Source organism: Rhinolophus sinicus, chromosome 2 (assembly GCF_057876585.1).
Source record: "Rhinolophus sinicus isolate RSI-liver-muscle chromosome 2, RSI-T2T, whole genome shotgun sequence".
Lineage (NCBI taxonomy): Eukaryota > Metazoa > Chordata > Mammalia > Chiroptera > Rhinolophidae > Rhinolophus > Rhinolophus sinicus.
In genome coordinates, this window is record NC_142502.1 from 19,046,841 (window position 1) to 19,064,659 (window position 17,819).

General features: G+C 38.9%; 1 protein-coding gene across 9 annotated transcripts in view; it reads right to left on the reverse strand.

Moving 5' to 3' along the window:
- UTRN (utrophin) overlaps window positions 1-17,819 on the reverse strand; it is a 463,108-nt gene that overhangs the window by 295,192 nt on the left and 150,097 nt on the right. For all 9 annotated transcript variants that reach the window (XM_088795414.1, XM_088795413.1, XM_088795412.1 and 6 more), the window contains 6 exons: window positions 11,878-11,991; window positions 11,067-11,222; window positions 7,109-7,279; window positions 5,376-5,555; window positions 2,262-2,396; window positions 523-672 (listed from right to left, as the gene is read on the reverse strand). In XM_088795414.1, the coding sequence (XP_088651540.1) occupies window positions 523-672; window positions 2,262-2,396; window positions 5,376-5,555; window positions 7,109-7,279; window positions 11,067-11,222; window positions 11,878-11,991 (906 nt within the window). The remainder of the gene's footprint in view (window positions 1-522; window positions 673-2,261; window positions 2,397-5,375; window positions 5,556-7,108; window positions 7,280-11,066; window positions 11,223-11,877; window positions 11,992-17,819) is intronic.

Below are 17,819 nucleotides of genomic sequence, written 5' to 3' on the forward strand. Positions count from 1 at the left end.
TGCATATGTGTTGAATGACTGTTTGCAGCACTTTTGAATTAAGCTTGATTCTATTCATGACCTAAGCATCAACAGCTATTATTTAATATGTGTTTGAAAGCATCTAATGTCCACCCAACCCTCCAATACAAAAAAACTCTCCTTTCTCTACTTACTGACATGAACACACATGTCGGGATACATGCTGGTAGGTACCTAAGAGAATTAGGCACTTATATCAACTTCTGATGGCCCTAATATTTACTAGGATATGAATCATTATCTTAATACAGCTACAATATGTTCCTCAAAGGAAACTAAATAGTTCATAAGTAGAAACCATCTCAAAGATAGATTTTTTTTGAATCATCAAGTTCTGCCTGCCTTAGAAGTATTAGGTCTACTCTTCTCCCACTGGTTATTTCAAAGCCCTCAACACCCCCGTTAATATTGGTTATCAACCTCTCCCCTTGGTAAAAGTTCTTGAGGACAGCTCCATATGACAAACACCTAATCAACACTCAGGCCTGTCCCAGCTCTTACCAGGTGACTCAGTTCTTCATACCGACTGTTGAAAGCCTCCAGTTTCTCACTGATTATATCATCGAGGATCCCTCCATCAATCAGAGTCTGGCCAAGTTCACGAATCTGGGTACGATTATCCGCTGGATGTCGCAAAACAGATTCTAGAGACTGAACAGGGACAGGGGGGAAAAATAATGCATTTACTAAGGCAAAATGTATGTATCAAGGATCCTAAAAAGGTCCATTTTTTAAACAAGTAATTCCATTTTATAGACATCTGCCTAAGGAACAAGACCAGAAATGATTAATTCACAAAAATATCCATCATGGTATTCAAAAACGTATGAAATTGAGAATGAATGATGATATATGACAATATATCTTCATGAATAATATATGATAATATAATTCTGTAAAATAATTTCAATGATTATTACATGGGAAAATGTTTGCTGGCATAATACAAAGTTTAAAAGCAGAAAACAATACCATACAAGCAAAATTATCTCAAACCGTTATTGATGATATTACTAAAAATAGGTATTCATTTTTCTGTAAGATATACGATATAAGATATACTGGGAACTGTTTTATATACACACTTTACCTATACGTAAATATAATTAACCACAAGGTTTATATACGATTCCCATATGACAGATGAGAAAACTAAAGTTCAGAGAGGTTAACTAATTTGCCTATGCACACACAGTAAACAGAAGAGCTAAGATTCCAACTTGACTCCAAAGCCCTTATGATTTCAAAGCCTGTGATCTAGTTACTATAATGTACTACCTTCCAACATGTATATGTTAAAAAATAATAACAATGATTAGGAAGAAACACATCGAAATGCTTAAAAGTATTTATCTTACAGTTTGCTTTATGTTTTTCCCCAGTTTCCATATTTCTAGAATGCACATGTTTTAACTCTCATGTTAAGAAAATATGTATCTTTATAGTAAGTTATTCACTTTTTTTTTAATGCTGTCAATCTCTCATTCTGCTATTTTAGAAGTGACATATTTCTCCAGCAGAGCATCTGGCTCCTGGAATTTAGGTACCACATTTGACTTATGTCTGACCTTCAATTCAGTCCTCTCCTTAATTATCACATCATGTACCTACAATTTGAAAAGCATATCTACCCTGTTACTGCTATTTAAAAAACAAAAAAAAGCAAATCTATGCTGTCCACATTTTAATCCATTTAAGAAACAGTTATTAAGTCATCATGTACCACGCGCTGTGCTGGTAACTGGGGAACAAGGAAAAATCAGGTACATTTCTTGGCCTCAAGAAGCTCAAGTGCAGGCAGGGACAAGCTCCTCTGAGAGGATCCCATGCCTCTAACTGCGCCCTCCCCAACCTGTCCTCCAACTTTTCACGTCTGAAGATTACAGAGTAGAAGCCATTGTAAACATGGTCATTGCCGTAGCTAATGAACAAAAATAACTTTATGAAGAAACAAGACGCAATAACACAAGGCAGGCTTTTATCCAAGGACTGGTAAAAACAAGCTGGAAAGTGACTAGAGTGCTTTACAATGTCTCAAATGTACTAATTAGCAAACAACCATCTCAGGAGGCTGAGTTAGTGGGTCACTGATAATCTAAATACACATCACTGAATAAATAGTTCAGGCAACGGAAGACAACGCAAGTTACACTGAAAACTCCCGAGGAGGCACACGCATTTGCTGGTGTAAGGTGTTTTAATATTCATCAGTCTTCACAGTAACAAGAAGACATTCCCACCTCCAGGGCTTCGCTGATGGCATCTGCCCTCTCAGGCAAGGCCTCTGCGCTCCTCATCCGCTCTTCCAGAGTGTTTAGCCAGGTGGTTTCTAGATCCAAATAGTGAAGCAGTTCAATCCAGCAAGACCATACCTCCTAAAGGAGGCGAGAAAAAAGTTAAATTGGAATAGAAGCCGTTTATCGAGGCATGCATCTCCAGTGCTACACAGTCTCCCTGAGCAGCAATCATTTCATTTAGATAGGCGTATACTCATACATGCAGATTTATGTCACTTATTTGGCATGTCAAACAAGGGAAATAAAATCGAATTCTTCAATAAATCACAGTAGAACAATTGGAGGACAGGGTGGGGGAGGGGCAACGAGGAATGAGCTGCCTCACTCTTTACAGGAAAACAAATCTGAAGGATCTGCTTACTTGTCAAAAATAAAATTATCTAACTGGTAGAAGGAACCAGGAGGGAATCATTAGCTGTCTGTTTTCTAAAGAGAAGGCAACGTGCTTTTTAAAATTATATAGGAACTTCGAATTCCCTGGGGTCTACCTTATTCCAACTCAGAGCCAATGGATGCCACAATTTGCTGTATATTCTTTCTGACTTTTTTCTAAATTCATACGAATGTGTCTATATACGTAGAGAACCACATTTCACCCAAAACAGAGTTATATTATACTTAGTATACTGGTTGCAATCACTTATTCCCCATTCCTATGAGGAGTTTCGGGGGGGGGAAGGGGTATAAATTTATACTCCCCACTTTCTAGGAGCAAAATTTTGGGAGGAACAGCCTCTCCTATTTGACTGATAAAACAGGCTCCTCATACTCGATTGATAAAAGAGTTCAGCACGGAGCCTCCATCCACATTGTAGCCTGCACTCCGAGTGAGGATAGGCTTACCAGGTCAGAGGTCAGCAAATTTTTCTATAAAAGACCAGATAGTTCATATTTTAAGTTTTACAAGCCACATCTGATCTCTGCCAGAATCTTCTTTATTTTGTAGGTATGTTTTTGTTTTTAACAACCCTTTAAAAATTAAAAACATACAAACTATTTTTAGCTCACAGACCATACAGAAAGAAACCACAAATCAGATTTGACCCTAAGGCTATAATGTGTCAACGCCTGAATAAGACTGAGAGAGAAAAGATGTGTCTGGCCCCTCAGGTTTCTGCTTCCTCTGCAGAAAGCAGACTGAGAAATGTATTCCAGTGCAAGCAGAGCCCTGTTTCTTATGGGAAAGGGAGGATGGCTCTCCGAGAAGCACGCCCAAGAAGCAGAACTGGTCCCTCATCAAACAGCAGTCTCTGCCCCTAGAGTACAGGGCCCTGACGTCACATGCCTGGCTAGATTTCAGAACTCTATTATTAGATTTCATAGTAACTATTAAAAGTGACTGCTATTTACCTTCCACTGCCCCAACTTTTTTGAATGTCGGCAGCGGTTTTCCTGTGCCTGTCTCACCACTGTATGTTGGGTATATAGGGTGCAAATAACTTAATTTTTCAGTGCCCAGGTCACCAGATCAAGAGATGCCACACCCAGACACCTGCCCCTGGAGAAACTGCCCCAAGGAGTCACATTTGCATTTGGACTTGATGCTGGTCATGAAGAGAACTGGATTTCAAGCTTGATACTGTACTGGGTAAGACTTTGGGAGGCCCTGGGAGAGGGTTAAGTAATTTGTGTTGGAATCTGTGATATAGTTTTTAAAGCATTTACATTTTTAAACCTCTTTTTCCTTCTTTACACTTCCCATTTCAAAGGTATCAAGTCCTCATCTTTTCTCTTTCAGCTATATCAGTTTTTTTCTTCCATTTTTCCTTCTGTCCTCTCAAAGTAATTCTCTCAAACTAATTCCAAAGGAATTCTCAAAGGAATTCCAAACCCTCAGAACATTTATTTCATTCCTCACTCTCAAATTGTCACCTCTGGGTCATAAAGACAGCTTGAAGAAATAACACAGAATACAATAACACAGAATAACAGGTCGTGGTCTTTTGTTAGATTGGGATAGATAACTCAGGGACTCGTTCATTATGTAAACATATTATGACTTGTTATTTTGGCTATAAATAATGAGGAAATGAAAAAAGAGCAAAGTCAAGAGTGGTTATGACAGAGAAGAAAACATGGATAAGAACGCGGTAAAGTTCAATTCCAGGATCATTCACCAGGAGTTAAGATTAGGCATACAAAATGTTGTATCTTCTATTTACAGAATTTTAATTTCTCAAATGAGTAATCTCAGGTATTTCATTTTAGACAACATATTAATATTAAAAAATGACGTTTTGTTTGAATTGTAGCTTTCTTATTAACTAGTCTCAATTATCCATACTTAGCACAAGGTAGATTCAGAACAAGCAAATAATGGGTAAATTTAATTTGAATATTGTAGTTGTGGTTGTTTACCATTTTAGATCTACCACAATACAATCATTTGTTTAGGTTAAACTGAATGTAAATGAAATTGTTATAAATTGAAATGTTTCTTAAATTTTTTCCAACAATATATAACAAAAGTCACACTGATATTTAAAAAAAAAAAAAAAACGAGCAAAAACCTAACTCTATTAAAAAAACACTTATAGAATCATCTATCAATACATCTTAAACTCAATGGCTGGGGGAGGGGGGGGCGGGGAGGCAGGAAATGGTCCAGCAAAATACCAGCATATTCAAGTTCTGCTTTCTTTAAGATTATTTTAACTTTAGACACTACTCTAAATAAACAAACTCAATTCATCTATCTTTACTAATCAGGCAAAACAAAACAAGAGGTGCTTAAAGTACATTGTTCTAGAATTTTAGGGCTGGAATAGATGCTACAGATCATCTGTGATATGAAAACCTTGATTTCACGTATAAAAAAAAGGAAAGTCTGAAGATATTAAATGACTCTCCCAAGGACCTTCCACTAATTGGGGACAGATCTTGGTCTCCTATTTTTTCATCCCTGTTTCATTTTATCAACATATCATCCAAGAACTACTTTTCCTTTATGATCCAAAATTTGAGGGAAAAAATTGAGTTTTTTTCCAAGATATGGAAACGGTTGGTACATTACAAAGTTTGACTCTCAGAAATGCATCACTGAAAAAAATCACATACCTCTAGCGTGTGGCACTTCCCTCGAATTCTGTTACAAAGAAGCTGGTAATTCTCCAGCACAACGTTCAGCTCCGACGTCAACTCCTGGCCACCAGAGGGCACTTTTGCAGCCAATAACTTGATGTTGTCCTTCAGAATCTTCACTCTCACCTCCTTCTGCAACACATCCTCTTTCGCCCTCTGTTCCAAGAAACGATGAACTTGAAAAATGTCTCCCTTTCTCATTAAGCAATATCGTTTTCTTTTTTAAATAACTAAACCAAAATTAAAACGTCAACATGATTCTACCTACCTAATTTGAAACACTATTTAGATAGTCACTACAGAGACTGCTTTGAAATAAGAATCTTATTTTTCTAAACTCTCATCCCTAGTGACTTTAAGAAAACATAAAACTACCTTGCCAATAGTGTAAAGGAAGAGAATAAATGAAATAAGATGGTTCTTAACATGGTAGGTTACCTTTAAAATACCTTATGTACTGAATAGTTTAAAAGCTTTCTTAAAAAGCCACATTAAAAAAGATTTGTCAATGAAAATATTACAACTACAATAAAAGTCTCTTGTCACATTTACTTTTACTCAGACCCAACAATATAGCAACGAAATATCTTTTTTTCAAATATCTGCACAGATATTTTTGCCTTAGTTACACTTTTAGGCAAGTTAACGTTGGCATAAAACAGTCAATGTGTTGCTTAACCTTATTTTTAAAAAAGCCTTTAATTACTATCTCCTTTGGCTTGAACACTGGAGACGCGAAGCAGTGTTAGAAATTTGGGAATGATGCCCACTTCTTTTATTATATTAAAAAAGAGAGAGTTCAAGACTATTGATACAGGAATATGAGTTTACAGGGAAATACCCTAACTGATACTAAATCCCTTGGCAATGTTCCTATTGCTACTCTTACCTGCTCTAACGAAATCTTTATATTCATGTGTGCCCCATGTATTAACTGGAAGAACACATCGGATGAAGTAAGGATAAACCCCAACCAAATTGGAAAGTCTCTGTTGTTTCTAATGAAAAGAATTCTTCCTGAAAATTTTTGGAAATAGTGGTTATGGTTACACAACATTGGTTGCACACATCTGTTGCACAATATTGTGAGTGTGACTGAAGCCACTGATTCTGAGTCATTCTCTGTGGCTCCCCAAGGTTCTAACATAATGAAACATCTCCAGGGTCTTCATGGACACAACTCCTGGGCCAAGTTGAACAAGGGAGTCTTGGCTTCCTTTCCCTACTAAAATCAAAGCAGCTACCCTTCCATGTTTTTGTTTTTGTTTTTAATTTGAAATCTTACTATGAAAGATTACATGTATAGTTGACCCTTGAACAACACAGGGCTTTGGGGTGCTGACCCCCCGAGGAGTCAAAAATCCACAAGTAGCGTTTGACTCCCCAAAAACTTAACTACGGATAGCCTACTGTTACCAATAATATAAACAGTCAATTAACACATATTTTGTATGTTATATGTATTATATACTGCACGCTTACAATAAAGTAAGCTAGAGAAAAGGAACTGGTACTAAGAAAATCATAAGGAAGCGAAATAGATTTTCAGTACTTATTGAAAAAGGTCCATATATAAGTAGACCCTTGCAGTTCAATAGCCAACTGTACATAACATGCTTTACAGCCAAATAGATGATCGATTGACCAGTTGATCTTTAGAGGGAAGGTAGGGGATATAAAGCCTGTTGACACTGATTGTCCAATCTCACCTTCATTTCTTCCACAGCTCTCTCAAGTTCTTCCGGTGACTTATATTCAAAATCTCTCTCCAGGTATTCTTCTTCCGCCTGGGTCATCCATTCCTGCATCTCTGCCAAGTCTTTCTTCAGGTTCACTGCTTTTTCCTGACTTTCAGACAACCTATTTTTTTGAATAGAAATCTAGAAAAGAAAAGCCATTTATCCAAGTGAATAAATGTTAATACGCTAAATGTCAAGTTCTAGTTTCTAATAGCTAAAGACACAGTGAGAACTTACCACAAAGAGTCTTATATTTTGAAATTCATGTCAAGGCTTTTATACAATTTGTGCTGATATTTTGAAATTTAAACAATAAGGAAAAGAATAATTATAACTGGGATCATATGTCACATTTTGGATATTAATCTAATCTGGAAATATCTATTATAATTTTGAAAATGCATAACTTTTGACACAGTAATCCCAAATGAAGGAATCTAACCCTACAGCAATAAGAGATATATTTCAAGGAAATTTACTGTAGCATTCTTCATTTAAAAAAAAAACCCTGAAAACAACCAAAATGTCCATTTTCTCCTTTTGAACAGGATTCTGTTAAGATTTCACTCTTAAAAGTACAGAAGAGGAGGTTGGCATTACAGTGTTCATAAAACACTGTTGTGTGAAATTTTGTTTTTGAGATTTTACTTGTATAATCCACACAGACACAAAACAAGTGACATTAGAAAAGATGTATTTTTCTCAATCTGCTTCAATATCTTGGTGAAATACTGCAGAGACTCCTCAAACACTTTGAGAGAGATTCTCCCTCCAATTACAAACTGCCTTCTGCTGTGGGAGAAAATTCCATCCCACAGGGAACAGCCAACTGCTCACTTCCCTACTCAACCTCCTGCACCAATTCAACCTCGCGAGCAGTAGTCACATGGCCAGGGGGCTTTGCTTGACTGTGAAGCTGATGGGGACCAAAGGCCAGTACAGGAATAGGATGGCTCTCCCGAGAGTAAAGGACCAGACTTGGGCCGATCCTTTCCTGCTCTCCAGTCAGGATCACAGCCATGAAAGTAGACAGAGACCACACAGGAGCTTTGAGTAGGAGCCTGCTGCCGGCAATGTCTTCAGCCCTAGTTCCAAAGCCTGGCCGATCCAGGTTTCACCTGTTCAACTTTTTTTCTAACTATGTACAAACACAGATTCCCTGGGCCCCACTTCCAGAAAATTCTCTTTACTAGTCATTTCGGCACACTACTTAGTTATCTAATTTTCATGGACCTGTAGAGAAAGGAGAAAAAGAAACTACAGCAAACTTTCAAAAAAACAAAAAGCTCAAAATTATAATTACCCTTAAATTATATACTTTCTATATTTTTGACATTAAAATGTTTTTTCTTTCATAATTTCATGGGTATAATAGCTGAGATAGACTCTTTTAGTCTGTTGGTTCATTTTATATGTCCATCGTTTCTTAGCAAAATAAAAATTTGGCAGCATTATGTTTGGCTAAAACTTCTCCAACCTTTTCACTGCTCAGTGATATACAATAGTGGAACGGCTCTAGATAATTACACACGATGCATGTTAGCCTCCTTGCTGAGGACCCTTAAAAATGGCCCCGTACATTTAGTCCCATACTTTAAATCAGTAATAATTCACAATTAATTCTACTGTGTCATATGGATGCTATATACACATGTAGATAGACACAGCCGTGCATATATATATATATATATATCTGTTGCCTTTCTTGCTCCTTGTTGCCACTTCCAAACCATTTCCCCTATTTACTTCCCTAAAACCCCCTGCAAGCACGTGCCATGTGGCAATGGTATGGCGGTTTTGTGAAAGAGTGTCCTCAGACAAGGGAGAAGCACGCTCAAGTATTTAAGAGTGAAGTGTCATATTTTCAACTTCCTGTAAAAAGCACATTTTTAGACCCAAAAAAAAAGTATATATATATGTAGGTAAAGAGAGCAAGGGAGCGAGTGAGAAAGCAAACGTGGTAAAACAGTAACAATTGGCAAATTTAGAAATGGATAGATGGGTGTTCCCTGTACCATTATTTCAACTTTTCTTTAAGTTTGAATGTGCTCAAAATAAGGAATTTGGGGGAAAACGGTAAAAACAAACTACTCAAGGATGCAGAAATACATTTTTCCTATATAAACATTGTAATATACGGTCTCCCACTCCCCGCACAAGATTGCAGGATATGGTGAGGCCAAAAAGGAACAACAATGGAGCCACAGACAGGGGAGTCAGACCACTCTATTCTCGACGGCGGCTGGTTGAGACACAAAAGCAAACATCTGCCAGGACCCCAACGAGGGGTCCTCCTGCACCCCAGTCTCACTGGCGTCCGAGCGAGACACAGGAAGTAGGATCAACACAACCCACAATCCACAATCTGCTGGCACTTGCTAGCTGCAATCCGCATTTGCTAGCGTAGCCACAGCAGTTATATTAGTGGCTAATGGTTATCTGATCACAGCTGATGGCCAACTACTACCAGAGCCAGCATCTTTCCATGTGAGGCCGAGAGCCTGGAAATTGCTCCCTGGGACTCCATCCCTACAAACATTAACTAAGAAACATTGTTGTAACAGCAATTCTTTCACTTAGAGAGTAAAGCACATCCCCTCTCATAATTACAGACTTCACTTCAGAAATTATTTTCTCTCAATCTCTTCAGCATCATTATTTTCTCCTTCTAGGTGAGGTCCTTGTATTTAGCATGCAAATATCCTGTAATATCTCTTATTTTAAAAAATTATAAAACCACCTCTTTGGATCCCCATATCTCCTCACCCACTCCTTTTCCCTGCTCTCTTGAATAGAGAATTTTCTCAAAGTTACTTATATTTGCTATCGTCCCAGTTCCTCACTTTCCATTCCTTCCTCGACATTCTCCAATGTGACTTTCTTCCCCACGATTCCACTGGAAGCACGTTCTCAGGGTCTTTAAAAGCCTCCATTTGTCAAATCTAAAGCTTGCTTTTCGATTCTGACTGGGCCCAGCAAGGCTCGGCATTGGGGCCTGTGGAAAGCTTTCTGCACTTGGCCGCCGGGATCACACACTCCCCTGGATTCTCTCCTCTGGCTGAGCTTTTCTTCTTAGCATCTTTGTCCTCTGTCCCTTCCTCTTTCCAGAGGTAACTGCTGAAGAACCCCATCTGCATATCTAGTAAGGATGTTGAATTTAACCCTTCCAGAATAGAAATGATTTCACCTGCTCCCACAAAAGCTTCTCCTTGAGTCTTTACCATTTCAGGAAATAGCACCCAAGTCACACAAAGTGGAAGTTTTGCAAAAATCCTAACCTGTCCTCAACTGTTGCCTTTTTTTATATCCCACATCCAATCCATTACTAGATTCTTATCTCTACATACAACGTAAAATCCAAACCTAACACTTCTCATGACCTCCACCACTACCGCCCTAGTCTAAGGACTCTCCCTCCAAGACTGCAATAACCTCTTAAGTATATTCCCCGTTTTCATTCTCTCCTTCCAGAGCAAATTATCTAGGCGGAATCCAGAGTGATCTTATAACATCTATCACATATCACGTCCCTGCTCAAAACGCTCAAATTGCTTTCTGTGTGAAGTCATACTTGCAATAAAATCCACAGCCTTTTCCTCCCAGGCCATCTATAATCCATCCCCACCTACCTTCAGACCTCAAAGCTCACCATTCTCCCACCCACTAACTGCTTTCTTCACTCTATTCCAGCTACAATGCCTGTCCTGTGCTTTATTACACATGTCAAGTTCATTCCCACTGAAGAGCCAAAACGCACAGTTAGTACCTTTCGTTAATTCTTTTTAATTATCTATTTCTTAGCCCAAACTGCCACCCATGCTGTAGTTAGTATAATATAAACCACTATTTTTCTAACTCCATGGGCTGTACAATCATTTTCATCTATCGATCTCTTAAAAACCACAGACAGTAAAGTTGAAAAATTTACCTCCTTGCTAAATTTCTCCAGCTGGGTTTGGTAGTCAACTAGTTTTGTCTGCACCCGCATTTTGATTCCAGCAACAGGACAACTTCGAAGGCTTGTCTCTATTTCCTTCATGTCTTTCAGAGATGATTCGATTGTTTCTAGTTCGTTAACAAATGTCTGAACACAGAAAACAAGCCCTTGTTGAGTTCATTCCCACAGAAGCGTATGCCATAATTATAGTTTGTCTGCTCTTATCCCTGCAAATATTATCAGAACAGACTGCTTTGGAGTCAAAACTTTTAACTACTTCAGAAATATTATGCCTCAAGGAATTCATTTCATCTAGGTGCTTCATATAGCCATCTGTCAAATTAGATTGGAAATACCTGACTCTCAGCAGGAACTAGCACTTTTAATTAATTTAGAGAAGCCTAATGATTTCACCAAGTATATAAATTGCATGCAGTATTACTGGCAAATTTCATTTGCTAAATATGTGTTTCCTAATGTCTCACCATGTGGGACAATAAGAGCAATATACAATTGGTAATTATGACACTAAGATTGTCATCGTAACATAAAATAGCAGCTCCTAATGAACTAAAATTGCTCTCATTCTGTATATCCAAAATTCTATAACCGTGGCCAAAAATAAAATACAATCAGTCATTTTTTATTAACTATAAAGCCAAAAAAGGTTTCCGATGACAGATATTTTATCTAGGTTTATCATCGTATCATAGTGTTACAATGTTAATAATAGCAGCAAATAATAAAGGAAAGAAGAACATGCAATTTATTACAATAGGGTCCCTAGATCAGCAGGACTCACCGAGCATTGGTCCAGCTGCCTTTGCAGCCCTTCGGCATCTCCTTGGACAGCCTGCTCTTTCATTAAGAAGTCTTTCACATCGTCCACCCACTTCTCAATGACTTTCGAATCAGCCTAAATCAAGCACAATAACAAAGGGGGATATTACTCAGTGACATTCAACCTACAACATCTCAAAATCTATTGCTACTGGAAAAAAGACAGCTTTTCAAAACTTTGATAGCATCATTCTCATTTACTTGATTTCTTTTCTGAAATCTCCCAACTTTGAAAATACTGATTTTCTTCACGATTGACTAAAACCTCATGGGATGACAGTTTAACGATCATTCTAAAACGTCAAAAACTGCTCCAGTGAACCAAGCTATTTTGCTTAAATGTGAGCAATATTTATGATTAAAAATTCAAATTACAGGAAATCAATGCTTTAACAGGTATAATCAGCTAAAACCCTTTTGTTCTCATATCATGTAGAACAAATTTTCTCCTAATTAGCTACTCAGAGTAAGAAGAAATAAATAGCATAGTAGAGGGAATGCAGTAGATTGTCCTTAGCTCTGGTGTTTGATGCCTTGATATCTGAGAGCCCAGGACAGTCTGCTGCCCAGCTCCGTTCCTTTGTCCAACATTTACTAGTCACCCACTATAATCTGGTTCTGTATATGGTGCTGGGAGGTCAAAAACAAATGAGAAAGGAAACATTTTGCAGAGAGAAAGAGACTTCAGAGAGGCAGCAACATGAGAACTGGCCCTTAAAGAATGCAAATAAGTAGGTCCAACTTGATCTCCAAAACTGGAGTAAAGTAATGGTCATTTCTTTCCAAGGCCTCCAGCTCCATCAGTGGCCAGTCGGACTTGTGAATTTCCCTTGTATTAAGCTGAATTTGTTTCCTTGTACCTTCCTCAATTCTTTGCATCTCCCATATCTCCAGAAATGGAAACAAATTAACTATCTTGTTCAAAAAACTACCTTCAGATTTGGAGCCAGCCACCATGCCTTCCCTGAGTCTTCCATTGGTTAAATATTCCCATAATCCTTCCATGATGGCTCTAGACCATTATATCCAGCTGTTCCACTCTCCACTCTGATCAATGCGTTTTGGAAACTACATCAATTTTTTAATGTTCTTATACTATGCCACACAGAACTAAGTATTCTTATCCTTACGATGTTGGAATGAATGACAACAATGGAATCTAACTGGTATTTCACATACGGGTAATTACATTCATAAAATATCATCTAAAATTAAGTTTTATATTTCTTACTGTAGGGCTGGTTTTTGTTTTTTGGGTTTTTTTTTGCTTTTTTTGTTCGTTTATAGATATATTATTCATAATATTATGGTTAGCGGAACTCTAAATTTCCCATAACTACATCAAAATTACATGTCCCCTATCTCATATTGCTCCATTGACTTCTGTCATAAATGTAGGATTTGATATTTATAAATATTAAATTTTGTCTTGTTATGTTAACACTAATAGTTAACAATATACAATAAAAAGCCAACAAAATGATTTGATTTTGGGGGGGGGTTGGGTTTTTTTGTTGTTGTTTTTTGGTTGGGTTTTGGGATTTTTTTCAGGTGAAAAACAAGGCAAATGACAGCGCCTACCTGAGCATTCCCCCATAAAGACACCATGTCATTCATTAACCAACCAACTTTCGGCTTAGTTTGCAAACTGTGGGAATCTACATTATCCTAGCATCTAACTAGCTTTCTACCTCCTTCTCATAAGGTTATAAGAGATTTTCTCAAATATGTTACTGAAATCAAGACTTGCCAAAAATGAAAGTTTGTAGCATTATTTAAGCTGAATGAGCATACATGAAATGTGAGACTATGTAACAATCTAGTATCCCTTCTCCATAAAGTAAATAAAAGAAAGCAGTGCTTAAAGGAAATGAATCTGGGCAAGACCGATTAGTGGTATCCATGTTGACTCCTACTGACCAGCACATTCTTTTCTAAGCACATATAAGATCTCTGGTTGGTCATTTTCCTACAGCCAGACACTGATATCAATCTTACTTTAGGTCGCTGGAGTCCAGAAAATAATCCCCACCCCCTTAATTAGGACATTCATCCATCTCTGTTTTTCTGGTTATTTCTCACAAGATGCATACATGTGACCTTGAGATCATGGGTTAAAACCTCGTTATTCGGGATGCAGCTTTAGGCATCTGAATGACCTGTGTAGATGTTGTGTCTAACTCATAAAGTTCAGGCTCTACCGCACTCTCAGTAATGACCACTCCACACTTTCTAGTTTGCATTCTCTGAGGAGGACGGGAAGCAAAAAGTGCTACACCTCAGGTTAGGCCTTTCTGTCTCTGTTAGTATTATCCCACTCTGTGCAAACACTCCCTCATCCCCCCTATTCCAACACAGCTTTGAAAGCCCTTTCAGTCCCATTGCGCACTCCCCTCAAGCTTCCTGTCTGTCACTCTTCCCACAGGCCCCTGCCACTCTTACCCTGAAGTATTATTTTAATTGGCGGCATATCTCGTCCATGTGTTTGCTCCAGAACGCTAAGATCTAATCACAGAACACTGCTTAGGAAGACACGGTCAGGGCAGGGTGGGGCGGGATGTGCAAAAGAGAGGAAAAGTATGAAAATATCAATAGAGATCAAGAAGAACGTCTTTTATCTGGCCATTGAACTTGCCGCCACTTTTTGCACTATTAATCCCCACTCTGAACTTCTTCAGAATTCACGGCAGCACTACTGCTGTTTAACTGGACGATTCACTAAATCTAGTCTTGAATAACAAAACTGACAGCCTCCCAGAACAAGGATTTTTGACATTTCTGTGGAAGCATTATATTCCAAGGAAGTTATCATCACACTCAGCCTTAACTGAAGTCAGAAGCCTCAACAATCTCAGTCATTGGCATCTGAGAGGAAGTGTTATGGCACCAACCCCCTCCCTTGCTCCCTCTCTCAGACACACTCATGTGAGCAAATGCAATTCACAGGCTCCTGTTCTCTCTCTCTCTTACACTTCAATATGGAAAAAAAAGAGGAAAGCCACAGACACAGACAAGCCAAGGACAGCAATCCATCACACCCACAGAAATAAAAGGAAGCAACAGGAACCTGCAAAGCTGTTTTCACTACTAAAAATCCTGCTCATCATCCTGACCACGCGGAATTCTAGGAGAGGAGTTTTGCCCCATGAAACCAAAGACTGAATTCCAAACTCCGCCCCTGACCAGCCATGAGGCCTTAAGAAACTAATTTCTCTTGGAGCCTCAGAAGCTCATTTATCGAATAAGAATAACAACTACCTTGCCAGGTTGTTCTGAAAAACAAAGACAATGTTTGGACAGTGCCTGGTCCAGAGCAGGCATGCAATCACTGGTAGCTATTATAAATAAGATCTACAAAGCCACGTTCTTTATTACTAAGATTAACCCCATAAAAAGAGCTACCACTTCCAAGTTCTGGTGTTTATTCCCATCAGAGACTCCCCAGGAATCAGCAGCCAGGGTGAATCTATGTTTGTATACGCGTGAGGTTTTCATGCCTGCGAACATTAATGCTTGTTTTATCATATAACTATTTAAAAATAATGTTTCAAAGAGCGATGCTTAGGTTACTTCTGAATATAGTTGGCTGAATGCAGCTCAGCAGAAGGACCCCAAGTAAATGAGGGAAGGCCCAACTTTAGAAATGCCTGCTGGCAGATTCACATAAAATCCCCACCCTAAAGCCCCACCTTGTGGAAAGCATTACTAGGTCACTAAAATCAATCCTAAGTACCAGGTGGGGGCAGGAGATAGGGAGCTCTCTCTGTCCTCAGCATCTCCTCTTTCCTTGGAAGGGAAAGATTGTCTCAAGCCACTTGTAACAATGTTTCATGTGCCTTAAAAAAAATACCAAAAGTCTTGGTTCATCTTTCAGCCAGTCATACAGCGAAGAGGTTACCAAGAAAATGAAAGTGAGCACATGCAGAGTTTCTCTGTCCATTTCAAAATCACTGAGCTGATGCACTGGTGAGTTTCTAATATACAACGAGTACTTTTTTTCTCCACATCCATCCATTTACAGAATGAATACATATTAACATGAATATAGGAATATATACATTAGATTGGGTCATTTCTAACATTCTATCTTCTTTGGGGGACCTCAGTTCTTTGAAAAACTATTAATAAATTTCTAAAATAAACGTCTGTCATTATTTCACATAAAAAAATATAAACTGCAAGTACTAATCCAGGGCAGCCATTTCTCACTCATATTTATATTCAAAATTCTCAAACAAATATAAAATGATTAATATGGTAGGTTTGAAAAACCGAAGCATCAAGTATTCTAGTTTAGAAGAGCAAAAATTCTAATTGACCATTACTGCTCAAAAGCACTGCTCTGTCAGCATTTTGGATGGGTAACACCTGCTGTTGGGTCATGGAAAAGCAAGGTTATGAAAACAATTCCTTTCCCCTGTCACAGCCCATCTCCCAGCCCAGCCCCTGAGCTAAAGGTGGAGGAAATCTGAAGCTCCGGATTTAGGACAATAAGATTGCAAGGTGCATGACTGCCTCCCGAGATTTTGTTTACAGCTCAATTCTCGGCATTTCATTTTGCTTCTCCCCCATTTGTTGGAATGTCCACAGCCCTTTAAGCAGTCAATTTCTAACCCAAGACACAGGCAACAAGAACTGTGAAACCAGAATTAAAACAGTAACTTAAGGTAACAGGGCTTCTATTTTGTTTGGTTTTATATTCATTAACCTCAAAAACACCCTTTACAAGGTGTTGCCTCATTTAGTATGGAAGACCAGCAATGACATCGCTACTACATTTCTTTACCTGAAACTGACAGAATTCTTAAATCTGAGGTTTAGAATGCACCAATATTCCCTTTAATGAAATACGTAAAATGTATTCAAAATGGGGGGGGGGGGACCCTTATGGGATAACTGTATCACTTATATGTTACCTCAAGAGTTAAATCAGCCATACTGCATATTACTCTCTAGCAAGTATTTACCATTGTGTTTTCACCCTAAAATGCTTTCCAAACTGATTTCAAACCCTGGTCCTGTGCCTCTCACAGTCCCAGCATGTCCCTTCCACACTAGGTCACAGCACAGCACGTCTGTTCCCGTGACCATTCAGCAATTGAAGGAAGGTACGTGACTACATAGGTGTCCTGCCATTTAGAACAGGCAAGCATTTAGATCTTAATAGATCCAACCTCACCAGAAGAGGTATGAGTGAGTAAGATGTCTGACGGTCCCTTCAAAGCGGTTACATTCACATCCGCTTCCTCGCTGTATGCCAGACAAGGTTCCGACTGGCGGAGGAGACTCACAGGTCCAGCCATAAGAAAGGTTGGCCTCAGGTGGGGTTATTGTGAAGGTGAAAACACCACAGAGAAGAATCACAGAGGAAGGGAAATTAGCTGCGGGCATGGTGGTCAGCCAACGGAAGACTGCTTGTAGAAGAAGCTTCCTCTTAAAGGATGGTGAACATGAGCAGAGAAGAGGAGGACGTAAATTCCTAACAAGTAAGGGTCATTTCCAGAGAAGCAATTGTCCAGTGTGGTCTCTGGGGCCCAGCAGGGTGCGTCCCCACCCAACTCAGCTCACAGGGGAGGACACAGGCAGGGCTCTGGGGCAAGGAAGGGGCAGGAGCTACCAGACCTTTGAGAAAACACTTTGTATTACCGTGGCAAAGACAACCAGAGCCTTTCCAGAAGTGTCACTCAGGCACCAGTGGGGAGGATGAATTCAAGAGGGAGAAAATTAGAAGCAACAGTCAGATTTAAAGGGTAATGAGACTGTCAGGCCAAGAGGTTACATGAGAGTCGAAACACAGCAGGAAGGGGCTGGTAGAGGGGTCCGAAGACGCAGGAGTGGTGATGAATGTAAGACAAAGATTTGTGTGGGCCTTAGAGGTGGTTTCATGATTCTGCGGTTATATCA